Here is a 16,082-nt window from a genome sequence, read left to right as displayed (position 1 = left end):
GCCGCGCCCGCCGCCGCGCCCGCCCGGGCGGCCGCGGCCGTGCCCCTGCGGCCATCAGGGGAGCTGCCATTCTTTGAATACGAAGCCACGAGATCAGACCCCGAGGAGCAGTACAGGGCCGCCCCTTCCCCAAATGAGGCGCGGGCAATGACCAGCGCGGAGCTCAGGTCCGCTTTCCTTATTGACCGCCTCTTCGTCCCTGGGGAGGTCGTCATGACGTACACCCAGCACGACAGAATGGTCACCGGCGGCGCCGCGCCCGCCGGCGCCGCGCCGCTGCGGCTGCCCGGCTCCGCCGTCGGCGGCAACGCGGCGCCGTTCCTCGCGCGCCGCGAGCTCGCCGTCTTTAACATCGGCGGCCCCGGCCGCGCGGCCGTCGACGGCCGCGCCTTCGACCTCGGCACCCACGATGCCCTCTACGTGCCCGCCGGGACGAGCGACCTCTTCTTCTCAAACGCGGACCCGTCCAACCCCGCGAAGTTTTGGCTGGCGGGCGCCCCCTGCCACGTGCCATACAGCCCCGTCCTCGTGCGCAAGGCGGACGCGCAGCGGCTGGATTTCGCTGCGCAGGTGCAGTCGAACCGCACGCTGTACCGCTACATGACGGCAGACCGCGTGGAGAGCTGCCAGCTGACTATGGGGGCGACGTTCCTGGCGCCCGGCGCGGTGTGGAACCAGATGCCGGGCCACGTGCACCCCCGCAAGTCGGAGATGTACATGTGAGCGCGCGCGTGCCCGCTGGCTTCTGCAGTTTGTGGGGCTGTGCTTCTGCACATGGTGTGCTGTGGGGCTTGTGTGAGGTTACCCGTGTGTGCGTTTATGTTTGTGCGTGTGTGTTATTTTTGATGTGTGTTTGTATGTCTTTGGGTTGTTGCGGCCAAAGCAAGGCACTCTTAAGGCTGGGTCTAAACATTCACCCCCCCCCTTCCTCCCCCTGCCTACCACTGTGCAACCAGCACCTCCCGCTGCCTGACCTCCAAGGAAACACCCAATACACAATCCTGAATCCTGCGGCCCGCAACCCAAACCGTAACTTCCAATCAACAGGTACTTCAACATGGCGCCCGACGCCCGCGTGGTGCACATCATCGGCGAGCCGTCAGAGACGCGCCACCTCATCGTCTCAAACGAGCAGGGCGTGATCAACCCGCCCTGGGCCATCCACATCGGCGCCGGCGCGGGCGGGGAGCACGCGATTGCGTGGGCGATGGCAGGGGAGAACCAGGTGCAGGAGGACCGCTTCCGGGTCAGCCTGTACGATGTGGAGTGACGTGGGGTCTGTGTGTTGCACCTGGGGGCTTGCGCATGCGCCAACGAATGGCGCACACGCAAGCGCTTGGGGTGCTCGCATGGCCTAATCCAGGGCGCCGAAATGAGCAGGCCGGGCGACCGGCGACACCGGAAGGATCAGTGATTGGAGCTGTTCCTCAATGTTCACGTCATTGTTTTCCTGCATTTCTGTTGTGCTGCCCTCCCTGTGCTTATCGTTGTTGCAGACTGGAGGCTTTGACGCACCCTGCAGGGCAGCAGCAGCAGCGCCGCGCGTGCGCATCCCATACCGTATGCCCAAATTGCGGGCTACGCGCAAGCCCAGTAATCAGTGTCCATTATGCCCAGTGAAATCAGATCAGATGTGTGTACTAGGACTCACAGCAGCTGTGGCTCATTTGGGCACATGTGGTTTTGGACCCAACAGCCTTGTCAAGGGTGAAGTTGGCCTGCAGTGCTTTGCGATGGCCAGACATGCATCACAAAGCTGGATCTGGTGCACTTGTCTGATTTCTAAATGCATAACCATGCAGTAGCACGCTCTGGTGTCGCGCAGTGTGCAGAGGAAGAATTTGCTCGCTGCAGGTCAACCGGGTCAAACGTACCGTATGCCGAACGCAGCTCTGGAGAGTACCATCTGCACAGCGGCACAATGTCATGGTTTGCAGATTTGGGGGCATACTGTCGTAGCTTTCAAAGTCCCGGGGGCTGCCAAAATGGGAACCAGGTCGGTTTTCCTCACGCGCACCTCCGTCCGCCAATGACCCGCGGCTTCCCAGGCCCTTGGATTGAGAAGTATACAAGAGCTTGAATCTTTCGTGATCACAACCGTTACGTACGTGCTGGTTTGATCCGCAAACCGTCAGCGAGCGGCCTGTGTAAACCGAAAACTCCAGCGAGCACGATGGCAAGCCGCCATTCTATCGCCGTAGTATTGCTTGCGTTGCTTGCTGCGCACACCGTGGACGCTGCCGCGCGCCTCGTCCCCAGCGCTGCCGCCGCTGTCGCCGCGGAGTTGCCCGCCGCCACACCCGCCCCCGCCGCCGCGGCGGCCGCCGCCGCACCCGCGGCGCCCGCGATCGAGGTCCGCCACTCGGTGCACCCCGAGGCGCTCCCCAGCATGGGCAGCAAGGAGCTCCGCCGCCACTTCCTCGTGGACCGCCTCTTCGCGCCCGGGGAGGTCGCGCTGACATACACACACGAAGACCGCATGATCGTCGGCGGCGCCACGCCGCTGCCCGGCGCCCCCCTGGCGCTCCCCAGCGACCGCGCCATCGCCAAGTCCATCGGCCGCCCCACCTTCCTCGCGTCCCGCGAGCTCGCGGCGATCAACGTCGGCGGCCCCGGCCGCGTCGTCGCCGACGGCGCCGCATTCGACCTCGCGCCGCTCGACGCGCTGTACGTCCCGATGGGAACTTCCGCCGTGAAGTTTGAGAGCGCTGACAAGGACCGGCCCGCGAAGTTCTACCTGCTCTCCTGCCCGGCGCACAAGCAGCACGCGGCGGCGAAGATATCTCCGAGGAACGCGACCAAGGTCGTGACTGCCGGCGCGGGGGATACGGCCAACAACCGCACGCTGTATCACCTCGTGGTGCGTGCGTAAGCGGCAGGGTCACGGCACACACAGTTGTCGGGGGGAGGGGGCGCATTCCTCAGCTTGATGCAGGTTGCAGCCACTTGCAACCGACGGGGCCTGCGTGCGTGCGTGCGTGCGTGCGTGCGCTGCAGGGCGTGCGGAGCACATCTTGGTGGGCAACCCCTGAAAGCGTGCGTCTTGCAAGCAAGGGCCTCCCACCAAGTGTGGCATCCAAGACCATCTCCACAACAAACCAATCCTGCTGCCTCTCGCCCGCTCTCCGCCTCGCCAGGCCCCTGGCGGCATCGACTCAGACCAGATCACCTTCGGCGTCACCTTCCTCGCCGATGGTAGCGTCTGGAACACGATGCCGGCCCACCTGCACGACCGCCGCAGCGAGGTGAGGACGGGGGCGAGGCGAAAGCAGTTCACGCATGATGCTCCCACCTTGACCCCCTCTTGACCCCTCTCTTGAACCCCCTCTGATGCTTGGACGCCTGAACCATGATTACCCCACCCTCTTGCTGGCTGGCAGCAAGAGCTGCCCCCAGCACCCCAACGCCTGACACGCATACTCACTGCAAGCCACAACAACCTCTGATTTGAGACCACAGCTAAAAAATTCCGGAACCCCCTGCAAACTCAGATCTACATGTACTTCAACATGGCGCCCGACACCCGCGTGGTGCACCTGATGGGCGAGCCCGATGAGACCCGCCACATCTTGGTGGCGAACGAGCAGGCGGTGGTGTCCCCCTCCTGGTCCATCCACTCTGGCGCCGGCACCGCCGCGTACTCGTTTGGTGAGGCTGCACATGAACAGGATTTGAAACGGCTGCAAGCTCAAGGCGGATTGCTCAGTGGCAGCCCTGAAGATGGACTCAAGACATATTGGCTGTGCTTGGCCCACGCTCAGTTTCAGTGGTGCGCCTTGCAATAGCTGAGGTGGCACCAGCAAGCCGGGTGGCAGCGCCCCGCGCGCACAAGCGCCACCAGCGCCCTTGCCTGACGAATCATGCCCTGCCCCTCTTCTTGCCGATGCGTGCAGTGTGGGCGATGTGTGGCGAGAACCGTCTCATGCCCGACATTGAGCCCGTGGCAATGGCCACCCTGCAGTAGTGACGAGGCGGCAGGAGGTGCGGCTGCGCGCGACCAGCGGCGCGGCGGACCCAGGCGCGCCTGGGTTTGGCAGAGCCGCCCCTCCCCTGACCGGCTCTGGATGCAGCGTAAAGCTGTCCGCGTGCCGCGGGGGCGGGTCAGCAATGGCGACAGCAGGCAGGCGCCGCAGTATCCCCAGGACTGCAGCGCGAATGCTGGGCGTGCGAGCGGCCTGTGTGCGCTCGTGGCTTGCGTTCGATTGCCCGCCATTTGTTCATTGCCCGAGGAATGTGCATGTGCGCCACTGCACATCACCTACACCCACCAGTGCCCCCAAGCAACCGGATTTGGGTAGCTTGCAGTATATATTGCCCCCACCCGTTGCTGATGCAGCAGCATCCATTCCTCTCACCAGCTTTCACAGCAAAAACACAACACAACCAGGGGCCATCGGCCACGTTCTCAGCAGCACTGCCAATGCACCTGGCAAGTCTCCTTCTTGTCTTATTGTGTATTAACGCTGCATCTTCAGGCGCTGAGCACCCCATCATGAATACCCGACGATACTTGCCTTGCTGCACAGGGCGATCAACCAAGCACCAGGCGGCATGTAATGCACCCGCACCGCTCGGCCTCCATTCTTGCACCAAGAAGCTAGGAATTTTTGGATTCTGATCTAGCCGCAAACATCGGATATCAGCAAATTTGCATCACTTCCAACGAATGCAACCTCCACTGCCCAAAACAACCCTTGCAACCAGCTGGCAACAACCAACAGGCTTGACCTCACCCAATGATGTCAGCGACGATGAACGGAGCCTCCAAGCACGCCGTCTTACTTGATCATGGAGGTGGGCATGCGATGTTTTGCCCAGATCAGCTGCCGCCAGCTTGGCAAGGCAACAGTGGATCCGAGGCAACACTGCGACATCAGGCAATGGTCGCGAACAGGCAGGCGGCTGCAAACCCCACAGCTTCAAGTTATTCAAGCCCTTGCACACAAGCTCTCAAACGTGAGCCAAAACGATTTCACGCGGCGCTTTGTGGCTACGTGAAGTCTTACGGACGCTGGGGTCCGTACCTCGCAGGAGACAGGGGATGATCGCTCAAGGCGACAATAAGATTTTGTTAAACGTATGCTAGTTGTCTGACACATCCTCTTTAGGCCTCATCGCAAAGTCACCGCGACTTTTGCGTTCAGCTAGCCGATCCTGGCCGAGGCAGTGCCCAAATGTGGCGCACGCCTCTATCTACCCGGCCGCTGGCCGCCCTAGCCCTCCTGGCCATTGGGGTGGCTGCAGGTAGGTTGATCGTGTCTATACATGGCGCACGGGGTGCGAGGATCGCAGCAGTGGCGCAGCCAACAGCATGCTGCCGTTTATGCGGTCCGGTGCGTGTGTGCGCCTACGTTCCCTAGCAAACCCCAGCCCCTCATCCACCCTTCATCATCCTCAACACAGTCGCTGGAGCTTCCACAAGCATGGGGACGTGGGTAAGCGCAGCCCAGCACAAGCCTGCAGCCGTCCTCCTGCCGTGCGCCATCCAAGTCTCGGTGGCGCATCCTTCCGCTTGCCTCGGAACCTTCCTGCTCAGCACATAGGGAGGAGAGGATTGTTTCCTCCTTGTCCTCCAAAAATCTCCGCTGTAGACCGTTAGGACCCTGTGACAGCAGCGCTACCAAGCAGTCTTGGCCAATCTGTTGTGGTTTCACCTTGCTTTTCCCGCAGATGCCCATATACATCCACCCGTATGATAGCAACTACGATGCCCTGATCGCATCCCTGGGCACCAATACGTGCGCAGACGCGTGGCAGGCGACTGTGCTCACAGGTGTGATGGGGGCTCGGAGGGCAGCTGCCCTGAACCCCTAGTTGAGCATCGTGCCGCCAACCCGCGCCCATCAAACACAGACTGTCGCCACTGCAAGCGCGGCTCCCTACAAACGGCGTCACAACACACTTGGCTGCACTGGACTTCCAAACAGCTTGATCTTTTGTTGCTCCGCCGGCTTGCTCAAGCCGCATGCCTGTCAGCAATTAGGATACGCACGCGCCGCAGCCCATCCTGATCACCGCCATCCCGAAGCGGCGGCGCGCCGCCCGGCCGATCACCTGCGTGCGGCTTTCAAACTCTCGCCAACGGGGGCACCTTGCCAAACGCACCCCCGTTCTTCTGGCGCGCAGGGCCGCGCTCCGGCCCCCCAAACGCGACCGACCCCGTCGAAGACAAGCTCTTCCGCGACCGCTTTGCCGCCGTTGCTGCGACCGGCAAGACGAAGCTCTTTGGCTACGTCTACACCTCGTGAGCAGGGGATGGCTAGGGCGTGGGTTGACGCTTTGCCTGCCAGGGCCTGGCCCTTGCCACAGGGTTGATGCTTTGCCTGTGGCCACGCACCCGCGTTGCCCTACAGACTAAACAAGGGGGAAACCGCACCCCCAGGAGCCTCTGCAATAGAAACGATCACGATTGCACATCCGCCCCGGGGGGGCCACCGCCCACGAGCCGGCTGCAAGTGCACAACGCACCTTGCCCCCGCCGCCGCCCTACACGCGCGGCTGCCGCGCAGCTACGGCGGCCGGGCCCTGGCCAGCGTGCTGGCTGACGTTGACATGTGGTTGAGGCCCGGCACAATGGGATACGGCGACCAGTTTGCCGGCGTTTGGGTGGACGGCGTCCCAAGCAACCCAGACGCGACGGTGCGCTTCTGTACAGCTGTTGTGGCCGCTCGACTGCCGTGCAGACGACGCGACCCAGTCATCAAAGAACCGTCTGCGACCTTAAGATCAGCCCCTCTCTCCCCCACCCCAAACCAATGTACTGTGATCTGAGCCTACCCCTTATACTGAATGCCAGCTGCACGCGCATGCACAGTTCACGCCCCCCTTGCGCACTCACAACACCCCCTCCCCACCCGCCGACGCAGCCCTCGGCCTTGCCCCTGCACAAATACTGTAATGATTGCCCCCTTCCCGCTTCGTTGCCGCCACCCTCATCAAAATTGACAGGCCAAGACATACTACAAGTCTGTGGCCGACAAGATAAAGGGCTACGCAGGCAAGCTGGTGGCGTTCAACCCCGGCTTCAACGTGACAGACTGCGCCTGGTTCAACTCCATCGGCGTCGGTGCGGTTTTGTGGGGGTGTGCATGCGCCCTCCCCGGGGCGGAGCACTGCAGGACGGGCGCTGCGGCACGATGCGTTTGAGGCCAGCTGTGCGCGCGCAATACGAGCATGGCCGCGAGAGGCAATCTGGGCGCATGCATGAGCGAGCACAAGGGCGCGCACGGGCGCAGCTGCAGCGCCGGCCCCAGCGCCAAGGCCCATCCATCTCACCCGCCCGCCCTCGTCCTGACATCCACCCTTGCAACGCTAACCTGCATACCGGCTGGGCGGCGTTCGTCTGTCGATCAGACGTCCTCAACAACTTTGAAAACTCGTACAGCATCTGGCAGCTGCCGCCCCCGACCGGCTACACTGCGAACTGCCCGTGCGCCGGCCTGGCTGTGCGCTGTGTGGCGTCCATCCACGGGTAGGGGGAGCCTGAGTGGGGGCGCGAGGGCAGACGCCACGCTCCTGTCGGAGGCCCAGCTTTGCATGGAATTGTCGCCTCCAACAGGCCCAGCTTTGCAATTCTCTCTCGCCTTGCACCTCAAATCTGGCTCCTACAGGGCTCGATCCCCCCCCCCCAGCCCCACTACGGCCCCCAGCCCCAGTCTCATCAAGAATGGGCCCGATTGTAACCCACATTCGATCGACACGCCCCCATTTATAGCCCTGTTTTCCACGCAGCAACCCTCCGACACGCACGTATGCGAACCCTGCCCCCTGCTCCATCCCCATGTGTGTGCACAGGTACCCCTCAAACGCAACCGCCGCCAGCATCCAGGCCACCGTACAGACGATGTACGACCGCAATTACCGCGGCCTCTTCATAACTGACAAGACGCTGTGAGTGGTGCTGAAGACGTGTGCAGAGGAGCATGCAAGGAATCCCAGGGGGTTTGCGTGCTTGCTTCCAGCTCAACCCCATAGCCGCCGTCACGACGGGGCGCGCGCGTCCACGCGGCTCCTAATGCAGCCCTTGACGTCAACCGCAGCATCAGCGTTTGAAGAGGGTGTGCCCCAATGCGGCTCGGCCACAGTCACGGCTCCTTTGATGGGCCCTGGCGTCCACAAACACCGACGCAGCGCGTCCCTCGCAAACCTGCGTCGCCCCGAAGGCCGGCGCCTTACTCATCCATGCCCACCATCTGGCCGTCCGTCCTCGACGCCGAGTGCGCTGTCATCGCCCCCTCGCCGGCCCCAGCCCCGGCCCCGGCTCCCGCTCCTGCCCCTGCGCCGGCCCCAGCCCCTGCGCCCGTGCCGCCGCCGGCGGTGGTCCTGCCGACTGGTCCCTGGAAGCCGACGAGGGACCTGCGCTACCAGTATCAGATGACGTCATTCGACGCTGACCGCGACTACATTTCAGGCGTCCAGGTGCGCGGCCGCTGCGGGCACGGGCCGCCCTGTGCCGCTGGGTCATCCCCTTGGCGCCGGGCGCGAGTCGGGAATACCCCAGCTGGGCTCACCAAAAGATCCCGGAGTGCTCTGAAGCAGCCTGCACGCGGGTTGACTGTAGGCGGCTCAGAAACCGCGTGTGCTGTTTTTCAAGGCGTTCGCCCATGCGCTCCTCTCTCCGCCTGCGTGCTGATGTCAGCGCCCCCTGCGGGCACACTGTGGCACCCTAGCAATAGCGCGAATAGAACAGCCCACCCCGCGCCGCCGCCGCAGCCGCAGGTGTATGTGCTGCCCCTTTTCACGGTGAGCAATACAACCATCAACACCCTCCGGTACAAGGGCACCACCCTGAAGCCGGTCTACGCCATCTGCTATTTCAATGCGGGTAAGACTGGGGCCGCCTGGGGCTGAATGTGATTGGCGCAGTGCGTTGCAGCTATTGCGCAAACCCCACACGTCAACACACAGATGTCTGCTTGTATGCACGCGAATCGCATGCTTTACACAGGTCCTGAGAGCCTCATCATGCAGACACTCATTGCGTCAGGGTTTTGGGATTGCGCACGCCCACACACGCACGCGCACACCACAAAAACACACCACAAACGTACCGCCTGCGCCACGCATACACATCCCTGAACGCTCTCGCTACAATCCAGACACCCTTTCTGGCACTGAGCCCGACGCTAGCCAATTTTTGGCGTCGGACAAGAGCGGGTCAAGCCTCATCACGACCTCATCAAACGTGCGGTACCTGATGCAGAAGGTGAGGCGCAGCAACATGGTGCTGTTGGGGCTGGAAGGTGCCGTCTGAAGGTTCAAGCGATCTGCGTGCGTGCGTGCGTGTGTGTGTGTGTGTGTGTGTGTGTGTGTGTGTGTGTGTGTGTGTGTGTGTGTGTGTGTGTGTGTGTGTGTGTGTGCGCGCGCGCGGGCGCGCGCGTGTGCGCGCCCCCACTACATCTGGGGTGCCGTGATTGATCAATTGGTATGAGCATTTAGTGGAAGACAGGGGTTGCTGCTTGCCTTGTCGATGTTCTTGGGAAGCAAGCAGGTGGTAAATTCAAAGCACGCATCTTTAGCCCCAACCCTTTCCTGCACTGCAGACCACCTTGCCCCGTCTTCTGGCCAATGCTTTCTGACCACCGACCACCTCTGCCCACCACCTCGGCTGGGGACCAAAACCCCCGCAGCGCATCCAGCTGTGCAAGGACAAGGGCTTTTCCGGGATGGAGCCCTACGTAACTCCTTCCAGGTGGGCGTCGCAATCACCCCGCGAGGCTGCAAGAGTGCATAGGCCGCTGCGGGGGCTGGCCGGGCGTCTGTTTCTGTGCGCTCGCACCACGCACACCAGACTCGTCATTTGGGACCTTTCTTTCGTATCACGCTTCCTGAGACATGGGTTTGGCGTGATTGGCATCATACCTCAACCCCATCGCAGCACGGCCAATGCATACTATCAGTGGCTTTCCACCACGGCGCGCGGCATGGGGCTGGCTGTCGGGCTGTCCAACAACATCGGCGTGGTGGGTCGCAATGTCTTCACTGCAGAGAGCTGCCAGGGATCAAGCCAACTGGGCGCAGTCTCATAGGGTTTGTCTGCGCCACGCTGATTGCAATGCGTAGATAGGCTTGTGTCGACTTGCTGCCTGGGTGGCAGTGCTTTGCCGTCTGACGCCTTGAAATAGCGCTGCTTGCGTTGTTGCTCCCCCTGCCAACAGATCAGCGCCCTGTGGACATACTTTGACTTCTTCACTACCCAGTGAGAGGGGCCAGCTGCCACCAGCTGCATTCGCACCCTTACATCCTGCTCTGCTGCAGTATGCAGACGGCACAAGAGTCTTGGGGGCTCGCGTATTGTGTGCTTCTCCCCACTGATCCAACAGGCCTTCAGTATTTGTGGTGTACAGGACAGGTGCTTTATTTGTGTTCAAAGCAGCACATTTGACACACGCGCACACGCTGCAATTCGTGCCTACCCTGCTGTTCCATCTGCTGCATCGAATGCCACCCGTGGGCCCCCCGCCGCAGGTGGTGCTCCGTGACAACGTCCTGCAACCTCTTAGGCCTTGATACCTGTGAGCGGAGATCAACTGTGCTTGCCTGGGCCGGCTTCTGTCTACTGTGCATGCGCACAACGCACAGCTCTGGACAGCAGGGCTCGCCCTGATGCAGCTCACCTGACACAACCCCTTGCAAGCACGCACAGTGACCGAGTCGTTCGCCGACCGCCTGCGCTGTGCTGCACCACCTGACAGTATCACTTCCTTGACCACCCACGCACGCCTGCCTGTGTTACGGGATCTTGAATGGGTCATGGGCTCTTGAATGTAATGCTTCTCGCCAGCCAGCCTTGCACACCATGCATGAACATCAATACATTGCTGGCTGGCACGAGGCCAGGTAGGTCGGTCACATGCCCACCCACAAACGGTCACTCACCCCGGCCCCCCTCAGACCGCGCCCAGCTTAACAACACAAACCTGCTGCCAGCCTGGAACCTGGAGCTGGACCTCACAGCCACCATCAGCCAGGCCTGCAACGGGAAAGACTCGTGAGGCCCACCTCTTTGCCACCCGATTGACTGCTCACAAATACCTTGCCCGTGTCCACACAGCTTCTGTGGCTCTAGTTGCGCAGCTGGGGCACGCGCCCACTTTGCCAGCTGTCATTATCATTCAATGTGACGTGGAGCTTCCGCGCGGTTGCTTGACTCTGGAGCATGAAAGGGCCCCAGTTGGAGGGCGCCATGTGCCCTGAGTTGACTTGTGTGAGAGCCCCTCAGTTTGCTCCACGCTTGCCGCTCACTGCCGTGCCGCCATCCCGGCCTTCCCGCCTTGGCCGCAGGTACATGGGAATTCGCAGCATCTTCAAGGTGGGCGAGCTGTTTGGGCACTGGGCTTCAGGATCGTTTCTGGCTGAAACATGGGGAGGGCTTTCAGAGAGCCGCCTGATGAGCCGCACGCGAGCAGCAGACAGCATGCCGATCACGTGATCAGTCGCCCTGTGTCACAATCGCCACTTGCCCTCTGCAGCCTCCGGTGCCTGTTGCTGCCTGCGTGGCCCTGTTGTTTGCATTCCACCTGGATTTTAGTTGTGCTGAGCGCCCATTGGTTCCTTGCGATGCCGCGCAGAATGCAGTGCTCGACTACCCCCGCAACGAGTGCCCCGCCGCCATCACCGGCTGAGCGGCGACGATTCTGCCGGCCAGACCAGCTCAGCACCAATGAACAAAAAATGATTTATAAATGATGAGCAGGGCTTCAAGTATGTGTGCAGGTTTGTGACGGCATGAAGTGGTATGGTGCTGCCACGCGCCGCAGCCAGCTTCCAACAACCCATCACCGCGGCGACTTTGAGCAGGCGTGCGCTGCTGAGTTGTGTGATTCTGTCTATGGACATATGCTGAGCCCAGCAAGCGTGACCGTGACGTGCTAAAAGGGAAAGCTGATTACAGTATGCTGTTATTCATGCTGTTGTTGAAATCCTCATGCACGTATTGCTGCCTCCAAAAAAATTGTTGGTCCCATACGAACTGACACGTCTCCTTACCTCTGCCGACCAACAGTGGATGACCACTGATGTGACAGTAATTTGAATGCTTGTAACGCTGTGGAAACAATTAAGTCTCGTTGCAGAGATTAGGCTGGCAGCACATTGAGTCAAAATCGGGTGTGGTTGATGAATGCATGAGCTGGTCGGCTGGAGGGACAGCACCACCCCAGCAGGTCCCTGGGCCGTGCATGGGCCCCATATTTGCCTGGAAAGTCCTATCTGCAGCTGGGTGTCCTGGAGTGGTTGCCTCTTCGCGGCAAGGAGCGACATGGTTTGCATGCACGAGGTGGCTGGCAGCAACCTGTCATCAACTGCGGGAAAAGCAGGCGCATGCTCACAGTATTTTTTCAACTGTTGCAAACGCACGCCACGCCTGCAGCAGCACCAATGGCTTATACTGCTCTCACGAAGCGTTGTCACGCACTGAAGGTCGCAAATCCTATGTGTGCGTGTGCGTGTTCCGCAGTGACTCAGCAGCAGAGGGCCGCTGTCAGTGCTGACATTGCTGCCGTGTCACAGCCTGGATCATCTTCTTCTTGTTCGGACTTGGAGTGTGCTGACAGGCCCCGTGCTTGCAAGTTTGATGCTGGAACTGCGGATCTGACGATCAGGTGATCTGCTTCGCGGGAATACCCAAATCATACGTTCAGCATGCCTCCGAGGGGAAAGAAGAGCAATTCGCGACCTATTGATCGAGTAGCTGGCACGGCGGCAAAGAGGGCCAAGGGACAGCCAGCAACTGCAGGCTCGGCGGCGGCGGATCTGGCCGCGACAGCGACGGCCTGCGCTCGTGCGGTCAAGCGCTTCAACCTGCTGGCCGTGCCGCAACGCGATCAAGTGAGGTGTCTGAGCCAATGTGGCGTTCAGTGCATGCTCAAACAACCGCCGTGTAGTCAAAGCAAGCCCGCAACGGCATCAGCCACAGCGCCTGCTCACTGCACCTGCACAAGTCCGTCGCAGGACGAGGCGGCTTGGGAGAGCTATATCAAGGTGCGGCAGCCAGCATCCCACCCCGTTTCATGCATGCTCCTCATGCATACATACATGCGTGCATGCATGACCTGATCGCCCCTGCGGGGCCCACAGCCCCGTTGCTCCAGCGCGACTGCGGCTCGCCGCAACAGGGACCTGTCGCCATGCCCCCCCCCCTCCTGGCGGCCCTGCACACCACGCGCCTGCGTTCGCAGGCGCGCGAGCAGGCAATCAAGGACGCAGGGTGCGACGGCGAGTACCACGAGGGTGCGGACTACGATGGGCAGTTCATCTCGCGCCCGATGGTGCATAGCGCTGTCCGGACGACGCTGGAGGGGTTCAAACAGCTGAGCGCCACGGTGAGCGCCACCCGCGCTGCGCTGTGGTGCAGGGCGGTTGAGGCAGTGTCCCTCACCTGCCTAGTGGAATAAGGGCTGCAATGAATGACAGATTTGTTGTGCGAGGGAGCCTTGAGCGGGCCTTGTAAGTGGATCCGCAACGGCGACCCCTCAAAGCGCTGCGCTCCGATTGGCGTGCGGGGCGCTTAAGCAAGGCGTGCTGCCGCAGCAGGGCCGCGGTCCACCTCCTCCTAGCAGCCCGCACTTTGCCAAGGCCTATGTGTTTTGCAAACACCACGGCGCCCGCTGTTTGCTGGCCGCCGCTCGACAGGACCGCCGGCTGCTGCTGCGGTCCACTACGATCGTCACGGCCGAGGTCGATTGGGCTGATAGCGACGACGTGCGCGGGCTGGACGTGCAGGCGCGCGTGTTTGCGGTGGACGGCCCCAACGTGGTCGACATCCGCCACGACTACCACCACCGCGACAGGCGCGTCACATGGTGTCGGCTTGGACGGCAGCCACAGCGCGTGGGGGGCGCTGCAGTGCACCATGCTGGGAGTCTCCGCATGTCACATGCCGGCATGCGGTGCCCGCTGTGCCGATTGAGCATGCGGCGATGTCAACCTCTGCCAGAGTTCCCACACCAGCACGCTGCAGGCTCGCACCAGCAAGCCTCGCCGCCCCTTTCCCCCCTCATGCCAACCCCAAGCAGGGGTTACGGCCATGAGCACATTGCAGAGATCAAGTTTTCTGTGGGCCGCCCAGCCGGGCCGCATCCGGCCGACAAGAGCCGGGAGTGGGTCAGGGCGTGGCGCGTCACCATGGCCGACACGAGGTGAGCAAGCGCGAGCTGGATTCGCCCACATCGCCGCTTGCTTGGCCGCCAACTCTAGAACAATCTACAGCCCGCAAACCACGGCGCATCACTTGCGCAGCGATGCTTGCTGCCAGCTTATTAATAGTTTTGCCCGCGTTGTTCCCGCTCTCCAGGCACTACCGCGAGGTGCGGACGTTCGGCCTGAGGGCGTCCCACATCCAGCAGATGAGGGGCGCCCTGTTCACGGGTGAGAACTTTGAGGACAGCCGGTCCGGGGTCGTACCACCAGCTTCAGCCCTGCCTGGACTCAAAAGCCCTCAGTCATCAGGGCCGAACGCCCTCCTCACGCTCCCAAGCGCAAAATTCCCTTGCTGTCCTCAGCATGCACCTTTTGGCCATTCTGGAATCCGCCCAACCCCGCTCGCCCCCCCAAATCGCACATGAACATGCATGCACGACGTCACCAGGGCCGGCGGGTGAGAAGATCAGCAAGAAGCTCTCCGACCACGAGCTTATGACCTGGCTGCTGGCGGCCGCGGGGTACTCATCAGGCTACGGCCCCTACGGCTTTGAGGTTCGCCACGCCTGCGACGGCTGGGACGGCGTCAACCTGCGGCGCGTGTGCGGCGCGGCGACGGCGGAGGACGCGGACTGGGAGGAGGACGCGTTTGAGGCCAGCGACCACAGTGACGAGTTTGGGGACAGGGACGAGTACGAAGACGAGGACGAGGACGGCTCTGAGGGCGGGGGCCGCTCAGAGGACCCTTACGGGCACCCCTGGTACTTGTGATGAAGGGCCAGGGAGCCGCAGCAGAGTGTGTGTCGACACCAGCTGCGCGGCCATGTGCAGCTGCAATTCTGCTTCCTGCCGCCATGCCATTGCTGCTCAGGCCGCGGCGGCCGGGGCCAGCTTCGTGCCTTTGCTTCGTGCCTGTGTATGGTTGCCTTTACCTGCCAGGCTCTGTGCTACACAATATGCAGCCCTGCGAGGGTCGGTGCTTCGGGCATTATGATGAGGTTTCATTGGCTTGCTGCTGAGGACCAGTGCAAATACGAAATACCCAATCATGCAACCTGATTCCTGGTTGCCAAGCTCCAGGCTGTATACCAGGTCCTAACCGGCTTCACTCCTGTAAGTAACGTCTTGCAAAAACTCATCGCGCAGTCCTCTGTCACATCACGGGTGTTTTGGGGTCGACTGGATGCCCCAGGCACCTCCAGAGATTGAGCTCACGCCATGATGGCTGGTGGTTGGCGGTGCTTCATAGACTTTCAGCTCCCCTTGATGCGTTTTGAAGGAATAGACTCTCGTTGCAGAGAGTAAGCTCGCCCTGAAGGATGCAAGTCTGCTGGTAATGACTCAGCAGCCAGGGGTCACTGCCTGTGACGACACTGCTGCTGTGTCGCAGCTTGGATCATCATACTTTTGGTGGAAATTCTAGTGAGCTGACAGACCCCATGCTTGCACCTTTGATGGCTGAAAGTGCGGATCTGACGATCCAGTGATCTGTTTCGCGGGAACGCGTGTGACATGCCTCCGAGGGCGAGTAAGAGCAAGTCGCAACCTGTTGATGGAGTAGCTGACAAGGCGGCAAAGAGGGCCAAGAGGCAGCCAGCAACTGCAGACTCTGCGGCGGCGGATCCGGTCGGGACGGCCTGCGCTCGTGCGGTCAAGCGCTTCAACCTGCTGGCCGTGCCGCATCGCGATCAGGTGAGGTGTCACAGCCAATGTGGCCGTCAGTGCAGGCTCATACAACCACCATGTAGTCAAAGAAAGCCCGCAATGGCGTCAGTCACAGCGCCTTCTCACTGCACCTGCACACGTCCATTGCAGGACGAGGCGGCATGGGAGAGCTACATCAAGGTGCGGCAGCCAGCAGCCCGTCTCATGCATGCACCTCATGCATGCATGCATGCATAATATGCATGACCTGACCGCCCCTGCAACACCCCCCCCCCCCC

General features: G+C 61.6%; 5 protein-coding genes across 5 annotated transcripts in view; all 5 read left to right on the top strand.

Annotated features, from left to right (window-relative positions):
- Positions 1-147: 147 nt before the first annotated feature.
- MNEG_4773 (4-deoxy-L-threo-5-hexosulose-uronateketol-isomerase) lies at positions 148-1,270 on the top strand (the record flags this gene model as incomplete). Its single annotated transcript, XM_014046756.1, has 2 exons — positions 148-719; positions 1,048-1,270. 2 exons carry the CDS (start codon positions 148-150, stop codon positions 1,268-1,270), a joined length of 795 nt encoding a protein of 264 aa, XP_013902210.1.
- A 903-nt stretch (positions 1,271-2,173) lies between these two features.
- Positions 2,174-3,964, top strand: MNEG_4772 (4-deoxy-L-threo-5-hexosulose-uronateketol-isomerase; the record flags this gene model as incomplete). Its single annotated transcript, XM_014046755.1, has 4 exons — positions 2,174-2,860; positions 3,138-3,245; positions 3,492-3,648; positions 3,894-3,964. The coding sequence occupies 4 exons, from the start codon at positions 2,174-2,176 to the stop codon at positions 3,962-3,964; spliced, it is 1,023 nt and encodes a 340-aa protein (XP_013902209.1).
- Positions 3,965-5,423: 1,459 nt separating this feature from the next.
- MNEG_4771 (hypothetical protein) lies at positions 5,424-10,202 on the top strand (the record flags this gene model as incomplete). Its single annotated transcript, XM_014046754.1, has 13 exons — positions 5,424-5,435; positions 5,671-5,773; positions 6,127-6,244; positions 6,510-6,639; positions 6,949-7,066; positions 7,354-7,471; positions 7,795-7,890; positions 8,163-8,418; positions 8,713-8,824; positions 9,099-9,205; positions 9,630-9,691; positions 9,878-9,962; positions 10,158-10,202. 13 exons carry the CDS (start codon positions 5,424-5,426, stop codon positions 10,200-10,202), a joined length of 1,362 nt encoding a protein of 453 aa, XP_013902208.1.
- Positions 10,203-12,642: 2,440 nt separating this feature from the next.
- MNEG_4770 (hypothetical protein) lies at positions 12,643-14,910 on the top strand (the record flags this gene model as incomplete). The annotated part of the gene is made up of 7 exons (XM_014046753.1): positions 12,643-12,828; positions 12,952-12,981; positions 13,179-13,322; positions 13,633-13,802; positions 14,016-14,138; positions 14,294-14,367; positions 14,588-14,910. The coding sequence occupies 7 exons, from the start codon at positions 12,643-12,645 to the stop codon at positions 14,908-14,910; spliced, it is 1,050 nt and encodes a 349-aa protein (XP_013902207.1).
- Positions 14,911-15,651: 741 nt separating this feature from the next.
- The window catches only part of MNEG_4769 (hypothetical protein), a gene marked incomplete at both ends in the record, with an annotated part of 2,921 nt that continues 2,490 nt past the window's right edge, over positions 15,652-16,082 (top strand). The window contains 2 exons of the mRNA XM_014046752.1: positions 15,652-15,831; positions 15,955-15,984. Of these exons, the coding sequence (XP_013902206.1) occupies positions 15,652-15,831; positions 15,955-15,984 (210 nt within the window). The remainder of the gene's footprint in view (positions 15,832-15,954; positions 15,985-16,082) is intronic.

The sequence above is a fragment of the Monoraphidium neglectum genome, assembly GCF_000611645.1.
Source record: "Monoraphidium neglectum strain SAG 48.87 unplaced genomic scaffold scaffold00678, whole genome shotgun sequence".
NCBI lineage: Eukaryota > Viridiplantae > Chlorophyta > Chlorophyceae > Sphaeropleales > Selenastraceae > Monoraphidium > Monoraphidium neglectum.
The sequence above is the reverse complement of the archived record's forward strand: the minus strand, read 5'-3'. Positions and strand labels throughout refer to the sequence as shown.